The 20,729-nt window shown below is 39.2% G+C and overlaps 1 protein-coding gene across 1 annotated transcript; it reads left to right on the forward strand.

Moving 5' to 3' along the window:
- The first annotated feature begins 4,430 nt into the window (after positions 1–4,430).
- Positions 4,431–18,798, forward strand: gap43 (growth associated protein 43). The gene is made up of 3 exons (XM_026943605.3): positions 4,431–4,753; positions 15,172–15,721; positions 18,573–18,798. Exons 1-3 carry the CDS (start codon positions 4,724–4,726, stop codon positions 18,650–18,652), a joined length of 660 nt encoding a protein of 219 aa, XP_026799406.1. The 5' UTR covers positions 4,431–4,723; the 3' UTR covers positions 18,653–18,798.
- Positions 18,799–20,729: the final 1,931 nt, after the last annotated feature.

Raw genomic sequence — 20,729 nt, forward strand, 5'->3', positions numbered from 1 at the left:
GATTGTTCTCATTACAAACCTATTACCATGACTCTAATTGGATTAATCTCTTGTATGAGGAGTTGTAATGCGCTATTCAGTCTTTGTGATGTTAAGATAATGATATGATCTATCTGTAGCCCCAACACCTCCAGTTTCCTCTTTCAGCTTTCCTAATGTTTCTTTTTTTTTTAAACATTTTGTTCCCCACATGTGAGGGACAGGATTTATGTTCCAATATGGAACTGATTATATTGCCTATGTAAGGAATAAAACATCCTGGTTATAGGAAAATAATCAATGATGGGGTGTCGAGATGAAGCAGAGATAAAGTTACCATCCGGAAGTGAATTTTTTTCCTATAACAGCAAGTGTTTTATTCCTCTTATACTGCAGCAACTTGCCAGTGCTAATGATTCTTTTATAGTTATGTTCCTTTCTTTTCTCTCTTTCTAGAAGTTAATAAGACAAACTGCAAAGAAGCAAAGAAGCATAAACTCCTCTGCCCCCTGAAGATGTCAGAAAATGTAAAGTTACAGCTTTCCCTCTGAAACTGGAGACTCCTTCCATGCATGTAAAATAAACCTCTCCTTATAGAGCGTCCGCTGTACGAATCCCTGTGCATGAGCTGTTACTATAGAAACGATCTATATAAACCTGCACGACTGTCAGAGCCGCTGTTAGAGAAAATTCATCACCACATCCTACCCAATCAAACTCCAGACTTTAACAGTGCTGTGGTATAAATGAGAAAGAATGACTTCTGTGTAATGTGCTCTATATCCAACAGAGATGATTTTAGGATTAAGATCACTACTCCCTATGTAGTGCACTAGGTAGGGTATAAAATAATGACTCCTACACCTTATCCATTACACTTTATGTTGAACTGGGAGCCATATTTGAGCACTACATATGAGATAGAAGACATTGTTTTAAATCATAAAAAAGGATGTAGGGAGGATGAATCTGAATCCCCAGATGACTTCCTGTCAAATATACAGTGCACTACATAGTGTGTGTGATTGTGAAACATATTTTAAATTTTAACACAGTCGCCTTGACTTACTACTGGAGATTGAAAATTACACTAAACATAAAAAAAACTTTATAGCCTATATAGGGAGTAAGAGCTGGAATCTGAGACGGCTTTCTATTGGATAAGTAAGGCATAGAAGCCATTATTTTTATACCCTATGTAGAGCACTTAGTATATAGGGAGAAGTGTATTTGTGATAAACCACAAATGCCTCACTAATGGGATAATTATTGCACTGTGTACAGTATAGAGTCGACCATGTAATGCTCCATGTACGGCATGAAATAGTGACAAAAAGACATTTTCCTTATAACTATAATATATACGTCAAGTACATCGGGTAAAAAATAATAGCTTCTGCACCCTATGTAGTGCACTACATATTCAGGGTGACTAAATGCCAGCTTCCTGCACCCTAAACACATTTTATTGGAAATAGCACCTTCTACATTATTTGTAGTACCCTTACATAAACCTTTACGGAAAAGTCACATGACTTCCACGTGTGAAATTGACATGATTCATTTTTCATGATTCATTTATTTCCCCATGTGATTTTTTTCCCCCCACATGATTCATTTATTTCCACATGCAATATTTATACATGATTGATTTATTCTCACGTGATTTTTCCCACGATACATTTATTTCCACATGATTTTTTTTTCAACAAGAATCATTCATTTTTTACACACAATTCCTTTATTTTGATATATATTTTTTATTTTTTAATTTTCACATGATTTTTTTAAAAAATAAAAGATTCACTTAAAAAAAATCATGTGATTTAAAAAAAAGATTAATTAAAGATTATTTTCTTTCTATATTTTATTTTAAAAAAATCATGTGATTTTTATATTTTTATAAAAAAAAGATTAATTAAAGATTATTTTCATGTGATTTTTTTAAAAAATAAAAGATTAATTTATTTTCACATGATTTTTATAAAAGATTAATTTTTTAAATAAAATATTAATTTATTTTCATATTTGCTTTTTATAAAAAAGATTTATTTATTTTCATACGTGATTTTTATAAAAGATTGATTTATTTTCATGTGATTTTTTAAATAAAAGATTCATTTTCACATGTCATTTTTAAAATAACAGATTCATTTATTTTCACATGATTTTTTTAACAGATTCATTTATTTTTTCATGTGATTTTTTTAAATAAACGATTCATTTATTTTCACGTGATTTTTACACAAGATTTCTTTATATTCACATATTTTCAGGATTTATTTATTTTCATGTGATTTTTACGATTCATTTTTTTACGTGACACATGATTCATTTATTTTCTCATGTAAAGTTTATACATGATTCATTTCTTTTCATATGATTTTTACATTTAATTAATTATTTTTCCACATGTAATATTTTTTTCTCAGGATTCATTTATTCTACATGTGATTTTTTCCCCCCAACATGATTAATTTATTTTATGTTTTTACAGAGTTCATTTATTGTCATGTGTGATTTTTATACAGAATTCGTTTATTTCCTCACGTGTTTCTTTTTTCATGATTCGTTTAATTTCACATGTGAATTTTTCATGATTCATTGATTTTCACATGGTTTTTACACGTTATTAAATAATTTTCATGTTATTTTTTCCCCACACATGACTGTTCCCATGATTTGTTTGTTTTCATGTTATTTTCACACGATTCATTTATTTTCACATGTGCTTGTTCACATGATTAATTTACCTCCACGTTTTTTCACATCTATTGCCTGTGTTTTTATTTTCATATGATGGATTTATTTTCCGTTCATTTTATCACATAGGACAAGTGGTTGAATTTTTCACATAAGATGAAAAATCGTGTCTCGCACGATTCAGTTGTGTACTGTATGATTTTATGTTCGTATGTGATTTTTTTCCCCCTTGATTCATTTCTTTTCTATATGCGAGGCCATTCTGTTCACATGATGTCACATGTTTCAGGGTATAACATGCGGAAATGCGTGTGATTTTTTTCTCTAATGGAAGAACATGGAATCCCAAATCTCTCCATTGACATAGACATATAGGGCGCTATCGCTGTACTCTCGGCACTAAGAAATTGTGGTGATCAGTGATTGGTTGTTGAGAACAGTGGTTATCAGTGATTGGTTGTTGAGAACAGTGGTTATCAGTGATTGGTTGTTGGGAACAGTGGCGATCAGTGATTGTTGAGAACTGTGGAGATTAGTGATTGGTTGTTGAGAACAGTGGCGATCAGTGATTGGTTGTGGGAACAGTGGTGATCAGTGATTGGTTGTTGAGAACAGTGGCGATCAGTGATTGTTGAGAACTGTGGAGATTAGTGATTGGTTGTTGAGAAAAGTGGTTATCAGTGATTGTTGAGAACTGTGGAGATTAGTGATTGGTTGTTGAGAACAGTGGCGATCAGTGGTTGGTTGTGGGAACAGTGGAGATCAGTGATTGGTTGTTGAGAACAGTGGCGATCAGTGATTGGTTGTTGAGAACAGTGGAGATCAGTGATTGGTTGTGGGAACAGTGGTGATCAGTGATTGGTTGTGGGAACAGTGGTGATCAGTGATTGTTGAGAACTGTGGAGATTAGTGACTGGTTGTTGAGAACAGTGGAGATCAGTGATTGGTTGTGGGAACAGTGGAGATCAGTGATTGGTTGTTGGGAACAGTGGCGATCAGTGATTGGTTGCTGAGAATAGTGATCAGGTTTGAAGCATGTTATATATCCTGTGTGGGTTCATTTCGGATTCAGATCTGTAGTTTGTACGGAAATATATTTTGTAGGTGTGAAACCGAGGCTTTACCCCTATGAAGTGCACTTACATGTGTAATAAAATATCACACACAGTGCACTAGGATTTACTCCTGGACCTTTAATTGCAAAATTGGCAGCTGCTGAGAGGGGGTGGTGGAGGGAGATCCTGGTCACTACAACCAACAGTGTGTGTGTGTGTGTGTGATAGCAGGAGATGCCACATTTCCACACCCCAGGGCTTTCGCACGGCCGTCGAGTCAGCCCCGTTACCATGTGAACAGCACTCGGAAAAACACCAGAGAGGCTTTCTATTGCGTTAATATTGACGGCAAACACACTACACATCCTGATATTAGTGATCACACAACCTGTATAAGGGTCACGCTGAGGACCTGCAGGGCCACCGCCCAGGCCATGGAGTGAGGGGGGGGGTAAAGAAAGAAGGGGGGATAGTGTGTGTGTGTAGTGTGTAGCGTGTATGTGTGTGTAGTATAGAGGTGGGAATTGGACAGATTGGAGATGTTCAGTCATTCATAGGAGCTCCAGGAAAGGGTGGGGTTACCGCCTGCACAATGGGTGGGTTCAGAAGGATGGAGGGAGGATGGAGGGGTGTGAAAGAGAGAGAGAGAGAGAGAGAGAGAGAGAGAGAGAGAAAGAGGAGGGCTTTAGAGGTTGCACTCATTGTTGCCTCAGAGCGAGCGACCAGCCGTAGTGTGTGTGTGCGCTTGGGCCTGACTGTAATGACTAAAAGCATCAGACGCCTCAGCTGTTGATACAGCCCGAGAGTGTGTGTGCGTGTGTGTGTGCGTGTGTGCACGCAAGAGAGAGAGAGAGAGAGAGAAAGAGAGACAGTGAGAGAGAGAGCGAGAGCAAGAGAGAGCGCGTGAGCGAGCGAGGGAGTGTGAGAGAAGTGCAAAAAAGGGAAGAAGGGAAGAAGGCGGCAAATAAAGGAAGGATACTACAAGCATGCTGTGCTGTATAAGAAGAACAAAGCCGGTAATTTTTTAGCTTTTTATTCCTTTTATTGTCTCTCATTTCTATTTCAGTGTAAATATGAGATTTTTTTTTTTTTAAAGAAGAATCTTAATCACAGTGACTCCTGTGCTGTCAGCTAGCCTCAAACCAACAACTGACACGCCTTGCTAATGTAATTAACATCTGAGCATGCCTGGAGACTTCATGTTCATGGAACTGATGCTCAGATGTGATGCATTGTTCTGATGAGAGCTGGATAGAGTTAGATTTTCAATTTTTTAAACTTTTTTTTTTTTTTTTACGCAATCGAGGCTCTCACCTATGTTTCAGGTGCTAGTGGTTGATTCCTCAGTGGATTCAGTTTTAATTAATAGCATTGCACTGCATTATAAGTTCTCTTGCATTCTTGCAGGATGTCATAAAATGTCATTTGGATGCTGGAGGAATTTTTAAGATGATTACTGCACGTGATAAAGATGCTGATGAGGTGCTCATTTGCGCGCATTTAGATGCCGGTGTGCAGAAGTTGAAGATGGAGAGATATAGAGAGGGAGAGAGAAAAAGGGTGGGGTGCATTGAACTCGTGGGTTGCATGGGGGATTCGTGCACGCGCGGGATTAGGCATTTTAAGATGATTTCTTTTTTAAGGATCACGCACTGCAAATGTGCATTGCAAAAAAAAATGAGGAGATTTTGTGACACATCCGCACCTGTTTGGTGGCTTTTCAGGTCCTTTGTCCGCGCGCGCCTGGCAGAAAGGCAGGCAGGCAGGCAGGGCGGGTCCGAGCGCGTCTCGCAAATGCACGAGCGCAAAAAAAAAAAAAAAAAAAAAAAATTACAGGATTTGCAATGCACAAAGATGGAAACCTTCTGCCATGCTTTTTCCCCCCATAAAACAAAACGGGAGGCGCGCGCGAGACGATGCACTGAAAAGTAGAACAGCGAGGTCACGAGGTGCAGCCGGTACTTGTCATATCTCGCGCCGCATCTCAAACGACTCCCTCCTCCCTATCTAAGTGCACTAGTTAAGGCGTGAAATGATGGCTTGTACACTCCTAGTAGTGTACTGGATGCACAGAAAACCATTTGCCATTCTTTCGTTAAAAAAAAAAAAAAAGCTAATCGGACCGGTTCCGAATCATATGCACGAGCTGATTTTGTCGAGCGCGTGAATTAACGGCCGAACTGGAGCCACGTGCACCCGCGCGCCCCCGCGGAGTCGTCAGGAGGATGAAAGGGAATAAAAAGGGCGTGGCGGCGGCGGTGGTGCTGCTGCGCGCGCGAGTATACAGGCTACGAAAAAGATAGGAAACGAAAAAAAAAAAAAAAGATTTCTCTACGCCAAAATTGGTGCGTTTATCGTTGCATCATTGCACAATTTCAAAGCCACGAACTGGAGTGGAAAAAAACAACAAAAAACAGATCATTCAAATCATTTGTCATAAAAGCTCGCAACTATGCAACTGTGCACCGATGCATAGCAACGCTGACGTGGAAAAAAACGTTAATCTGGACGCGTTTTCTCGTGTCTGGCTCGTGCAATCGGAGCAGACTATCAGTATGCACGAAATGACACAGGATTGTATAACCACCAGTGCGCGAGCGAGCGTGCAAATCAGACCATGGCGAAATATTCTGCATGACATCGCAGCTGATGGAACGGCGTTGCAATAGCGAGTTAAGCCTCATTGCACGCGCAGGTGCTTGCTTCCTCGCCGCATGTGCATGCCTTGACACTCGTGCATTTTAAGCAGGAATCCTTGAATATTCATGTGCATGAAAAAGCAACAGACAGCACCTGCAGATTTTTCTTCACACTTCACCGGTAATTGAGATTCCTTCCTCTTATGCTTCTTCTCACTCCCTTCAGCCCAGGCCTGAAGTCCCTAATGGTTTCTTAAGTGTGGGGGAGGGGAGGGCATTTAAACACTCGGACCGGGGCGTGGTTCACACATCCGCGCGCCATAAAGCACACATCTTATTTGCACAATGCACATTATACCGGGAGCTGCACTCTGATTAAGCTGACTTTTTTTTCTTTATGCATGACATTTATTTAATAATAATATAAAAAAAAAAAACATGCATCCAAATGTTTGCATCATCACAGTGCATTCAGATTTCCATGTAGTCAGGTCCTTGTGCATGGGCTGTCTGTGTCAGATTATGATATAAAATAATTTAACATTAGTGTGCTTGTGTGTTACTGACTGTGCACATGATTTGAGTTGCCAGATTATTCTAAATATATAGACAAAGTAAAAAAAATGCTATGTGGGGCTTTTATTTTATTTTTACCACTCCATGTGTCCCCTTGTCACCTTTATTCCGTGATGAAACGTTTCTCTCCTGATGGGCGTGGTCTCTTCTAGGATGACCCCCACCCACATGGACACACACATTGTCCATTCTGTCTCACAGCCTGTGGCCACCCAAGGGCTCACTGAATAGTCTGATTAGTTTAAAAATGATGATCAGTGATGCTATGGCCTTTAGACTCATGATGATCTCAAGCCAGGTGAACACCTACTGGAGATAGGTCACCAACCAAGGGAATATTTTTTGGAAGAACAGTGTTTATCACGCTCGTGCAGTTCCAGAGACTTGTAGAATTGATCCCAAGGCACATTGAAGCTGTTTGGTGGCTCCTGTTGGTCCACCACCTTACTAGTTGGTTTTTCCATTGATTTCCCAGAGGTACAACCAATGCAAACCTCAAAGTGGCCTAATTATGTACCAAGGCCACTGACATTTAGTTTGCTGAACTGTTTTCCTGATAACCTACCAATTGGCAACACAGTGTGTATAATTTCAAAAGAGATTTATTAGATAGCAGCCTAGAAGAAATAAAGACATCTTCAGGGTTGTGATTAATACTTGTAGAGTCAGTACTTGTCCATTCTGTCTCACAGCCTGGAAATGTTGCTGCAAATCCAGTAATAATGTTGACTGCTAATCTATAGGCTTTGTTTAATGCTAGTGGGAGACGCCTGTCATTGGGAAATCAAGGCCATCGTCTATACATGACACTCCCGCAAGCCCTCGCGTCTCGTTAAGCAGCTCCACGGAGTCGCTCTTGTAACACGAGTGAGTTATGTTTGCCCCGCCGATGAAGTCGCCTCACGCGGTGTGTTCCACGTCAATCATTTTGATTGGACACGCTTCCTCCGACAGCGCCGGAGTGATCCGAGCTCATGTCAGTTTTTATAAAAAGCCTCGGGTGATTGATTTGATGCCAGTGTGCCTATTAGGGAAAATTGCTCATCGATTTCGAATTTAAAATTCGCGCACTGGTACTGCCCTGAAGAAAAGAAAAAATAAATAATTAATTAAATAAATAAAGGCAGCAGGGTAGTTAAGGGGAAGTGTGAAGAGCATCAGCATACAAGATAACGTGGTAATAAATCCCTGACTGGTGTGAGGCAGAACAAAGGGCATTATCTACTGACAGACGAAGAAGAACAGAATATAGCAGAGTGTAGGATATATCAGGACATGCCATCTATATTAGACCCGGAAGGCTACATTTCCTTGAAATGACTAAAAAGCAAGCTCCGTAACCATATTATGCTATATATGCTTTTCGCTCTTGCTCGGCTTCTTTATCTTCTGGTCTGGCTAATGGAGATGATTTCATACATCTGTGTGTTACTCATCGCTGCTATGAATCACATTAGTGTCAGCTTTCAGATCTACCATTTAAAATCACCAGGCAGCAGATAGCACGCCGATCATCTCCAGGCTTATTCTGAATTCGAGTTCGGATCAGTCTACTGGAATGTTTTATTAGTAGATCCATGCTTTATCCAGTCCTGCTTTGTTCACATGACAAATTGATCCATTTTTTAAAAAATTGTAATCCGCTCTAGAACAAAAGCCCTAATGGCGTTCAGGGCTCGGCTGGTGTAAATCAGTGGATGATGTCATGCTCTCGAGTGATCTCGGGGGTCTATAATGATGAGAGTGACTCATGAGAAATGAGTCATTCTGCAGCGGCAGCTACAAGACATCACCTATTACCGGAGCACCCCAGTAATACCATGCGTAATACACAACGCAAGCAACAGGTTTCAGTGATTCTGCTCGCTGCGTGGGCTCTAATCTCATTTACTCCCTTATACGATCAATGTATTGAAATGGAGCGAATGCAGTTTTAACCCACTGTGGGATTTCATCATTTATAAATGCCACAAGGAGAAACTTGTTTTTACAAAGCTTGAACATCAATCAAATAATTTCCCTGCTGAATAAAATATTCATATTGTTTCACTTCAAAATGGAAATAGGTTTCCGTTTAACAATTGTATGGTTTCTAAGAATCCACTCGTTCATGTTTCAGTTACAGATCAAGCAGTGTGTAACTGTAGTGTGTAATTAACCAAAATGTTGTGTATTTAATCAGAATTTGCCCGTTCTGTTTAGATTTCCCTGAAGGCAACGTGATCATTATAGAATCATTAGTGATGTAAATATCACAGAAGTCAATCAGGCCCATTGAGTAACCGTTAAACCACCACCAGAGGCCATCAGACAGCTGTAGGGTACCATCAAAACCCATTAGAAAGCCGTGAAACACCTCTGGATTCAAGCCCAATCAAAGATCCAGAATGGGGCCTTGTCAGACTCCCTGTTAGACTCCCGCCTCTGGCCCAGTGTTCATGGGATAGTTCTTGGGATTTTACCCTAACCAGGATAAAATGATTGCTGAAAATGAACAAATGAACAAAAATACCATGGCTAGTCGTAATTCTTTCCATTATTAGTTCTTCGACGGGTTCACAATATTGTCACATGATGTTTTCTTTTAGCAAGAAATGGCCCCGACTTCCCCCACAATATAAAACTACCACCACCGTGCTTCGATGTAGGCATGTCCCTGCTGATTAAAAAAATGCATCCCTACACCATGATGCTACCATCACTCTGCTTCACTGGGGGATGGTGGTGACATCACAAAATGACGAATTTTTATAAGAGGGGGAAAAAAAAGGATGAATCGGATGCAATTCTGTAGCAAAACTAACCTGAAATGTTAGAATTCTTCATATTCATATTCATAGTGCAATATAACAAAGTGGCATGAAGTAGGTCAGGTTCTGGCATGCGGTTTTTGTGGAAGAATGGCACCATTTAAAGGTAATACTTTAGCACTAGATCCTTTTTCAAAACTATATAATCTGACAGCCAAATGTTTTAAATGTTCATTTGATATGTTAACTGTATAAATCATGTATGAAGTCTTAGGGCTAAAAATCCACCAATCTCGTTCCAAATTCCTATTTCTAATGAGCAAGTTATGCTTGTTGGATTTTGTACACATGATCATCACTAATTTGAAAATTGCAAGAGAGCATTGGTTAAAATTTCCATTGCTGATAACGATAAGTGGTGCCATAAACCTACTATCCCAATGTAATCGTATCTGCTATATAGTAAAATACCCAGGAGACGATTAAAAGGTGATACAGCCTAACTGAATCATATGAGTGTATCGATTGCTTATTGAATTAAAGCACCTTATGGCCTTATAGATGTCTTTGGAAATGTTTCCTTCAATGTGATTAAAAAAAAAAAAGCATTAGCATCGATGGTGAGGCTAGCTCGTTTATCTTCTCAATTCCTTCACAAGATGCCAATGTCCAGTCACCGTATGTGGCTTGTGTAGCCCATTAGAGGGAAGAATCCAATAAAAGAGAGAGCAACAGGAGAATTTGGACACGTTTCAGGACCTGAGTCTGCATTCTGTCCTGCCTGATGCTGCTAAGATGAACCAATAAAGCTTAATAAGGAGCAAGTGTGAATGTATGTGGACAAAACGCAGAGCTAATTGGGTCAAAAGAGCGTCTGAGGTCTTGGCTACAATTTGTATGGAAGTCGTCCGTTTTATTTGCGTTAGAATTCGGGTAAATCAGTCAAATTAGTGAGAATTCAATTCGGTTCAATTATTTGCACGTTAGTTCCCAGTCCTTGATGGAGCACAATCCAGCAGTCTTCTCATTAATAATTCATAAATAATTAACAAGCTTTTTTCAATATAGCTTTATATTTCTTTTACAGTTTCAGCAATTTTTCCTGCAATGCATTCTAATTTTATTCTGGTTCATCTCATTATTTCAGATTAATATCCATGCCTAATTTCTGTGTGCCTGGACCTTTTTTTTTTTTTTTTTTTTTTTTTTTTTTTTTTTTTTAAATTTCTTTTTAATGTTTTCTGCAATTGCTTGATTAGCATTTCATTTCCAGATATCATGTTGTTCATATGTTATGTTTAACCATTTTTTCATTTACACGATTTCAGTTATGCTTTTGTTTGTTTATTTTTTTATTTTCTTTCATTAGAGACATGTGAGTATTAAAATAACAGCCATTTGGTGGGGAAATTCAGCCGAGGATCCTGGCGTAAAAAGGTAAACCAACGCATCACTCACATCTTTCCACTTTCCACAAATTTAAACTAAGTATTCTAAAACAATTCAAGGGTTTCTACTTAGGATTGTTTGTAGATATTACAAGGCAGCGTGCTAAGTGAAACAAAATGCATATTAGCATGCTAATATCTCAAATAAACAGAGATTATCCACTTGTATTACAAAGTACACTGACTAGTGCTTCTAAAATGCTTCTAAGGTTAAAAAAACAAGTTTATCATTTGAAGACATCTTGAATTGTTACAGTCAACTGATTTTCCTGTTAAAGAACAAAAGCGTAGAGCTCTTACCCTTAATTATCCTAATTATCTCATTCCCACAGCTTTACTAAATCATGGCCATGCATTAGGATCTAATTCTCATGCCTTACTAAGTTGTGAAGTCGTGGCCATGTATTATTTTTCTTAAGTAGGGATTTCACCAGTGGGGCTCTGTAATGAAGCCTTGAATGAGAGGTAAGCTTAGCAGATATAACTTATTCGCACAATTGTTGGCACGATTGTCACAGTTTTCCATTTCTGGCTGTGTACGTTTGGTAAGGAACCGTTTGAAAAATTCATGCCACTCCTTAACCTTTCCTACCGCCAATTGGCGCCACTCCGTAACCTTTCCCTATTGCCCTGGTCGTTTATCCAGCCACTCACCTTTACAGGCTGTAAACCTCTATTATTATAGCTTTATAGCGTTTGGCCTCTCTCAAGCAGTAAACTCTCTGCTTGAATTATGGAGTTTTAAAATCAGCAGCCATCGTTTCCTTTTAGTCTTCATTCTCTAAAATTTGAGAAGAGTAGATACCATAGGCACAAATGCTGTACATCATTTCAGCGTGTCACATTTGAAACATTTTCAATCTGCAGCAATCATGGATCAGTTCCGCTGCTGCCATTTGGCTTCTCCGTGGTTCCTGGCAGCCATGAGAGAGGGACAGAAGGAGAGGTGTGAATGCCGGGAACTGAGGGACTGTCCAAACCCACTCTGATCCATTTGCATTGGGCACCAAGAAGCATGTGACTGCTGATCTGATGAAGCTTTATGTACTTTGCAGATCTGAAACCCTTTATACAGGCCATGCCGTCTTAGTTAATACCTCAACAACATCTTGGATTCTAATTTGGAAGATATGTCAGAATTGGTACATATGCTCAAAAGGACTTTTTCAGGGTCCATACTTTCACCTTAATCTTTCATCTTTTATACTTTTGATTAGTTTGATATTTGGTTCGGTTTGGTTTTACACTGCATATAATTAAACAAACCAAAAAGCAAATAAAAAAAGTTTAGCTGAGGGACGTGTAGGGCTGAAAACTTCCTCATAAAACCTCTTTCATTCATTGGTCAGAAATATATTGATGGACAAAACAAACCTTTGTGAAATGAACATAGAAATCTTAAAAATAAAAAAAAAATCACCCAAGCATGAAAAACATGGAGCTGGAGCTAATTATACGATTAGACAATTATAGAAATATTTAGTTTAAAATGTTTTGTGTTTCTCATCCAGTGTTTATTTTCTCTTTTTGTTTGTCAGTCAAAATTTCAAAATTACAGCTTTGTCCTTTGGCTCAGTTTGTGTCTCCTGCCACAGTTTAGCAGCTGACATCTACAAAAAAAGTTGAAACCCAAAACACCCATCGCGTTTGATTCACTTCCTGCAGTCGGGTCGATTCAGAGTCAAATTGCTTTCTCACTGCAATCAAACCACGCTAGAGTTTACTTGAAAGTGGACCGAGACCAGCTCGCTCAGGCGCTCACAGACCTGTGTGTGATTTCTGTGTTCTCACCTGTGCAATGAACTGCATCAAGGGGGAAACCGCACCAAGGTTCAACATTCAAACAGACTAAATGATGTATGAAAGAACCCTCTGTAATGAATCATGTTGACTTTGCTCCCTAGTTCCAAAAAATGTGAAAGTGTTTCAGTAAAATTGTTGCACGAGTCATCAATCAGCACTAAACCCTGAAGTGCATTCTGTAGAGTTGATGGATTGTGGTCAATTCAGAGAGTGTACGATGCCAGTGCACTTAGTCAATAGATCCCTGGAAATCTTGGGCAAGGAGCCATGTAAGAGTGTAACAAGGGGGCAGAGCATCTTGTTCGCACATTAAACACAGAGTTCAGACCTCATCTTTCCTGGCGGTCCATAAGAAAACTAATGGAGTGAACTAATGAGGAAACCAGCCCAGATGTCCTTTTGGAGATAGACGAAGCATCTATCAAAGATCTGTGGTCATTAACTGCAGTCAACTGATTGGAATCCGTTTAGAGTCTGCATCAAAATATGTCAGTAATGTTGTCAATTCCACACGGCTGGATGTCCCCCTGGAGTCTTTGATGTTGGTGCCTTGATGTCTTGTGGTTATTAGTTAGATGGGGAAATTTTTTTCTCACTGCTTCTACAAATTCAGTCGTCTATATCAAAGCTCCAGTCATGTCACAGCCACTTAAAAATTAGACTTTATTTTTTTAGAGAGTTGTCTTAACAAATACAGTATTTTCCACACTGATTACAGGCCTGTGATCTTGCTTCTTGCATGCCTGTTTGTTGTATTTGCATGCTGCTATAGTAACTGTTGGCTTATTGTAAGATTGTCGGGTCCAGTGATTTCTGATTATGGATAAAATTGTTTATTTTTTCAAATCATATTTTGGAATCTCTTGGTAGCTTTCACTTTGTCACAATCTCAAACTCAGTAATGTAAAATGTAAAGCAAGCACATTTGGTGTATCTGGAAGCCTTTAGGAATTTTAATCATTATTTGGATTCCATTAAAAAAATTTTTTCTACCTTACCAAACTTTGCTAGAGCACCATTAGCAATTGCGAATCTCATTGCTGAGCATAACCTTCCACAAAAGCACTAATAAAGCCATAGTGTTGGTGTACAGCCTGCTAATTGCACAGATAACAGCTGCAGGTTTCCTGCTCGCTTGAAATCTGCCAGGTGAACATGGCCTCCTGTTGAGTGTGTGACTCTGGAACAGCGATTAAAGCACAGCATGCCTGGATTGTGTTCGCCTCTCAGAAAAGCTCTCATTTTGGCTGTGCCATTCTAGCAAACACCAAATGACGAATCAGCCTAGATTATCATCTAAAAGACAGCATATTCCCTTAAGACACTTCAGTGAACTGTACATGTATTTGCTTTTTGCAAATTGGATAAATTAAGAAACAACATCTTGTACATCGTTATATTTGGAAAAGGGTCACCAATGGTTTTGAATGGCATTCTGTGTTCTTTAGAGTTTTTATATTTTTGAAGGATAATGAAGAATTAATACAGTACTTATAAGCAAAATCTTTGATGTACTGATATCACATCAAGGGTGTATTCCTGACTTGCATCCAGTGTTCCCAGGCTAGACTCCAGATCCCAAGGAATAAAGTAGTTACTGTGGATGAATGAATGATTGAAAGCTATTTTTTTTTTATTCCAAGTTCCCGCTGATGCCAGAACCAAGATCATGATATTTCAAAGGGGTTACTGGGTGAAGGACAGGAAATTACAATCCTTTAGAATCTCATCTACTGATTTGTCAAATTTTGAGGAACCTCAAGGTAACCCCTACTGAGGTAGTGAGGAAATTATGCTAAATCAATGCCTTGCAACTCACTGGATTTATCTGAATTTCATTCTTTTTACAACTGAAATTATTGATCTGTATATGGGTGAGTCTGTAGTGACTGACCCTTTTGTGAAAGGCAAAAACTGAATGGAGTGCACTTTGGTAATTTGCCAATTATTTTATTTGCCATACACTTTTAATCTCTGCAACTTGCCAGACTCCAGAAACTGTTGAGGGTTAAGAGCTTTGGTCAAGTGCCCAGCAGTCTCTCTGCCAGATCTGGGATTGGTATTCAACTAATAACCTGCAGCTTTATATTTTGGCTGATATTTCTAGTCAGATTAGCCTTTCAGGCCATTGACTGGCAAGATTTGGAAGGGGACTGTTAAAGGGCAGGTCATCTTAAAAATGCATGTGATCTCTCCTAATGCTTTTCCTGTTCCTCAGGTGGAGAAGACCGAAGAGGCTGACCAGGAGATCAAGCAAGATGGCACCAAACCAGAAGACAAAGCCCACAAGGCTGCCACCAAGATCCAGGCAAGCTTCCGCGGACACATAATCCGGAAAAAAATGAAGGATGATGACAAGGAGGAGGACAGTCCTGCTGCTGAGGCCAAGGCTGAGGAAAATGAGGGAGAGAAGAAAGAGGAGGAGAAAGCTGCTTCTCCCACCGCGGAGAAACAAGACGAAGCTGCCAAGGAGGAGGAAAAGGCCAAAAGTCCCACTAACTCTCCAGCAGCAGAGGACAGCAAGGCTGAAGCTCCTGCCACCTCCCCTTCAGAACCTAAACAGGATGTGAAGGAGGAACCAAAGGAAGCAGAGAAGCCTAAAGAAGCAGAAAATGCCGAAGTCGAGGCTGAGAATGTAGATGCGGAGAAGAAGGAGGAAGAAAAGGAGGAGGAGAAAAAGGCGGAAGCCAAACAAGCCGACGTGCCTGCCACTGCTAGTGAGACAGCTGATTGTGAAGCCGAAGTGAACCAAACGCAAGACAAACCAGGTGAGTTACGTCGAGACATAAAAGGACTCAAATAAGCTATAATTGTAAAGATGTACAGATACCAACTGGACCTGAACAACTGAAGTTAGTTTTGGGGTATAGTTAGTGTTTATAACTTATTGCAACATTTAACTTATCTTTTCTTAAAATCTTTTTTTTATTTTGTGTAATGCTTGGAGATTTGACTTCCCAATATGACTTCCTCAGCATCTGTTTCTAACATAACTAAACATCATAACATCCTATTGTAACAAAAGGAGTTTGTTATAAACCTCCATTATAAACTTATTTAGCCAGCATGGTTATAAGAATTCATACTAACCATCTCATATGTAAATTGTAGTGTTCTTGGGTAAGGGCACTAGATGTCAATTTTTGACATCCTGAGTGAACCCCCAAGCCTTAACTTGTTGGGTCCTTGTTTGATGCTCCAAGCCCTCAAATGTTGGGCCCTTGAACAAGGCCCCTAGTCCTCAGTTGCAGAGCCCTTAACCAAAGCTACTAGACTTCAGTTGTTGGGCCCTTGAGCAAGGCCAATGTCCCTCAAATGTTGAGCTGTTTAACAGGCCACTAGTCCTCAATCATTGGGCACTTGAGTGAGGTCCCAAGCCCTCTATTGTTGAGCAAGGCCCCAACCCCTTAATTATAGGGCCCCTGAGTAAGGCTGCAAGCCCTCAATTGTTGCACCCTTAAAGTAAGGCCACTAGTCTGCAATTGTTGAAGCCACTAATACACAATGCTTGAGCCCCGAGAGAGGCCCCAAACCTTCAATTGCTATGTCCTTGAACAACACCTAGAGACCTCAGTTTATGGGCCCTTGAATGAGGCCACAAGCCCACGGTTGTTGGGCCTTTGATCAAGGGCACTAGCCTTTAACTGTTGGGCCCTAAAGAGAGGCCCTTGACCACTATCTGCTCTCTGCTTGAATTTTATTCTGCTTCACTTGTAAATCTCTTTGAACAAAAAAAAAAATGTAAATGAGTAAATATAAACTTGTAATGTTTGAAAACTATAATCAAGAAGAGTCACTTTTGATACTCCAATTTTAATTTGATGACAGTGTCACAAGACCAGACTTACTACATTAACTGCTGATGTTTTTGGCAGCTCCTTATTTGATCTTAAAGACATCCAAAAATGGCAGTGTGTGAATTGTGTGATGAGCTTTTCATTAACACATCCTAGCCATCAGAACAGATAATAGCAGCTTTCTCCAAAATATAATCAGACAAACAAGACATAATGATTAGATTTGTTCTCGTGATTTTTTTTGTTCTCATGATTGTTCTCACATCGCACTGGAAAGGGATACAACTTAGAAGGGAATCATGGAACAAACATTCAAAATATTCATCACAGTTGTCCAAGCAGTGTAAAATCTCAGCATGGAGATAATTAGCCTAACATGAGTGATGCTTTACAAAGAGCTGTTATTGCATGTCAATGATTTCTGAACGGAAAACAGGATGAGTCTCGATCTAACCGAATTACACAATCGATTTCTTCTCTCTACATGTTATAGTTTGTGCTTGAAGCCTTCAGCGGTTTCAGCCGGAGATCTATAGCACTGTGGCTGCTCAACTAAATCTAAGTGCATGACCTGACCACAATTAGGCTTTATAGATGTTCTTCCTCAGACTCTGCAGCCATGAAGCATCATGTTTATTGCCAGTTTACTGCAGAATTACACCCTCTTCTGAAAGCAAAGCTGGCATCAAACTGCCGGAACACCTGCTTATAAACCTATAACCCATCATTTCTGTCAAAAGTTATTGGTATTTTAACATATGAGAAGAATTTTATTTGGTTTTTCATGAATTTCCTTTTTTAAGGAATAAATATAAAGATTTTTGCCATCCAAAATTCATAAGAAATTGAAACAGTGATTTAATTGGATTTCATACAAAACCCAAATTTTGATAAAAATTGCTGTTCATAACAGCAGTGAGAGCAAATAAATTTTCATCATATTACTTATTTTATACTAATGAGAGCTATGACCTCTAACCTCACCCATTGATTTTTTTTGTCCTTGTATAGCAATATCAAACTAATCTCAGGAGAACTTTAAAGAAATTGTAAGGCGTGAAGATGATTTAATTGAGAGGGTGATTAATTAATGTAATTTCGGGCCCTCGCCCTAACCTTAACCATTTGTAAATTTAAATTCAAGTTTTCTTTTGTGAATTCTCCAATAATGTAGAATCATTAAAACCGTAAAACCATTAGTGGTGAATTTATTCTAAATCCACCTGATCTCATACATGATTTGAGGCAGTAACTTATTTGGATTTTTTCACAAAATGAATTCCTGTGAGCTGTAAAATGTAGGGCTTGACTTACGTGTTTGTGACTTTTTAACCAATTTAGCTTTTGTTTGAGATATGCAGTATGAAAGTTGACTGTTCCAAAAGTACATTGCATTATTGCTAATGAGATGTTTATTTACCATTTATGGAAGGAGTCTCCAGTGTCAGCGTTTTGTAATAATCAGAGCTAAAGCTGTAATGTTACGTTTTCTGGGAGAATTTTCCGGGTTCTCTGTAACATGACAAGCTGCTATTTTTTTCCAGATTAATTTCAAGTGAAAGAAGAAAGACAGGCTGGTAACATACGTGATAACAGGAAAGAACTTGTTTCACAGACATTCCGCAACATTAACTGTAACTCTAAATGGATAGAAATGATATATTTTAATAAATACAAATTATAATTGTTGGCAAATTGCCCTGGTATAAGAAGACTACACACGTCGGGATGTGCTGTTATAGGAAAATAATCAAGCTGACATAAAAAACACATCAACTTGTCAAAATAAATGTGCTTTCTTGTGCTATTTCGTCATCAACAGATGCTGCAGAAGACTCCGAGCAGGCAGAGGGCGGCGTTTCAGAGGCGGCGAAGGAGGATGACAAGGCCGAGAGCGCTTAAAGAGAACCGCTGTTGTAACACGATACCAGATAATTAAACGGTTGCTCTTTGCCCTCTGATTGTGGAGACAGTCAGTTTTAATTTGTTTGGTCCTATATATTTTCTTTCGTGTGGCAAAATGATTTTCTTACATCTTGGGGAGGGGTTTGTGGGGAGGGGAGGGGGCGGAGGAGGTGGAGGAGGGGGGGAGAGGCGGGGTTGTTGGGGGGGAGTTTCCATACGCAACTTTGCGGCTCAAGCTAGCAGTGAACGTGCAAGAACGTGACTGCTTCGTCAACGTGCGAGAAAACAACATTGTACGTTCATCAACGTCACCAAAAAGGGACAGGAGACGCAATTTCATACTCGACTCGAACCCGTTCGACCCTGGTTTGCATTTCTAGCTATTCCCACACACACACACACACACACACACACATACACATACACATACACACATATATATATTTACCTTTTTCCATTTACCGTAGTAATAGTGCACTGCTATTTATTAGGGAGAAGTATTATATGATTCCCTTTCAGTGTTTTCTGCTGATGCATTGTTTTGGCCAGCGTTTCATGGATAGCTTGAACCCATTCGACTCATTTGCATGGAAATTTTCCTCCTGAGAGGGGAAAAAAAAAAACCTCCTCGCAGTCACGAGTAACCAAAACGTTGTGGCTTCTTTCTCGATGTCCTCGGTGTTGTTAATGGCGGTTTGATGATATCGACTGGAATTATTCCTGAGCTGATGTTGAAAACGAAAGAGAAAAATCGAACAAAATAATTAAAAAAAAAAATAAATCAGCCTTTTTTTTTCCTATGTTCACGTGAGAGTGCAATGTCCAGTTTGAATCTAAAAGGAGTTCAATTGTGGAAAAAAAAAATAAATAAAATTTAAAAAAGTTTCAATGTCTGTTTTCAAAATAAAGAAATGTGCCAATTATCATCACAAGACGGGTGTGTTTTTATGTGTGTAGGTGTGTATGAACTTCAGGGGAAAAAAAAAATCTAAAGAAGAAAAACCTGAACCTAAATAAAACAATTTATGTTACAATACAATTCCTTGTTAGCAAAGAGACATTTTTTTCATTTGCAAATTCTGCATTCTTTTGTTATCTATCAATCATTGTATTATATATTTTAAAATATACATTTGATATGCACTGATAATTTAAAGAAAATATAATTTCTACATTTGACAATTTCAAATAATTACTTACCGATTAACTGATTAACTGATTTTATCTCATACAGCTTCAGATTCTGAAAAAAATCATTAATCTCTTCATTTCTAACAAAAATTTGTGTCTGAATTTTTGTCTTCAGTAAAATGACAAACTGCATTCTTTGTCTCCTTGTTCGTTTCGAGAGAGAGAAAAACGAGGTTGATGAGGGAATAATTGTACAAAGCTGCTAAAATGTAAGTGAGAACTTGTTTTGTGGACGTTCCTCAACATTAAATAAGTAAAACGTCCATCCATCCATCCATCCATCCATTTTCTGTGCCGCTTATCATACACAGGGTCGCAGGGAGCCTGGAGACTATCCCAGGGGACACGGGGGAGAAGGCGGGGGACACCCTGGACAGGGTGCGTGCCAACCCATCACAGGGCACAATCACACACACTCACACAATTTAGAAATGCCAATCAGCCTACAACACATGTCTTTGGACTCGGGGAGGAAACTGGAGTACCCAGAGGAAACCCCCGAAGCATGGGGAGAACATGCAAACTCCACGCACAGAAGGCGGAGGCGCAATTCAAACCCCCAACCCTGGAGGTGCGAGGTCAACGAGGTAACCACTAAGCCACCATCCCCTCCACAAGTACGTGCTGTTCTTTAATAAGTGAGAAATTCGACTAGTGCACTGCAGGTAATCAGTGAGTCTGCTTCATTGGTTATTTTTCTATAACCACACACCCTGACGTTTTTATTCCGTCCATCCAGTTACACATATCGTACCTTAATCAATTCATCTTGCCAATCTAACAATGCAGAACTCTCAACCTTAATAGTTTTTGAACAGCCCCCAAAATGAATAAGCTCCTCTTGTAGGCCCTGCTGGGAATCACTGTAGGACTGTACAGATCA

Source organism: Pangasianodon hypophthalmus, chromosome 14 (assembly GCF_027358585.1).
Source record: "Pangasianodon hypophthalmus isolate fPanHyp1 chromosome 14, fPanHyp1.pri, whole genome shotgun sequence".
NCBI classification, from domain to species: domain Eukaryota; kingdom Metazoa; phylum Chordata; class Actinopteri; order Siluriformes; family Pangasiidae; genus Pangasianodon; species Pangasianodon hypophthalmus.

What these genes read in the sequence shown, in the direction of transcription:
- gap43 (XM_026943605.3), top strand. Translation starts at nt 4,724, where the DNA reads ATGCTGTGCTGTATAAGAAGAACAAAGCCG. An exon ending in GTATAAGAAGAACAAAGCCG is followed by an intron (nt 4,754 to 15,171) that starts GTAATTTTTTAG and finishes CCTGTTCCTCAG; the next exon opens with GTGGAGAAGACCGAAGAGGC. An exon ending in CCAAACGCAAGACAAACCAG is followed by an intron (nt 15,722 to 18,572) that starts GTGAGTTACGTC and finishes CGTCATCAACAG; the next exon opens with ATGCTGCAGAAGACTCCGAG.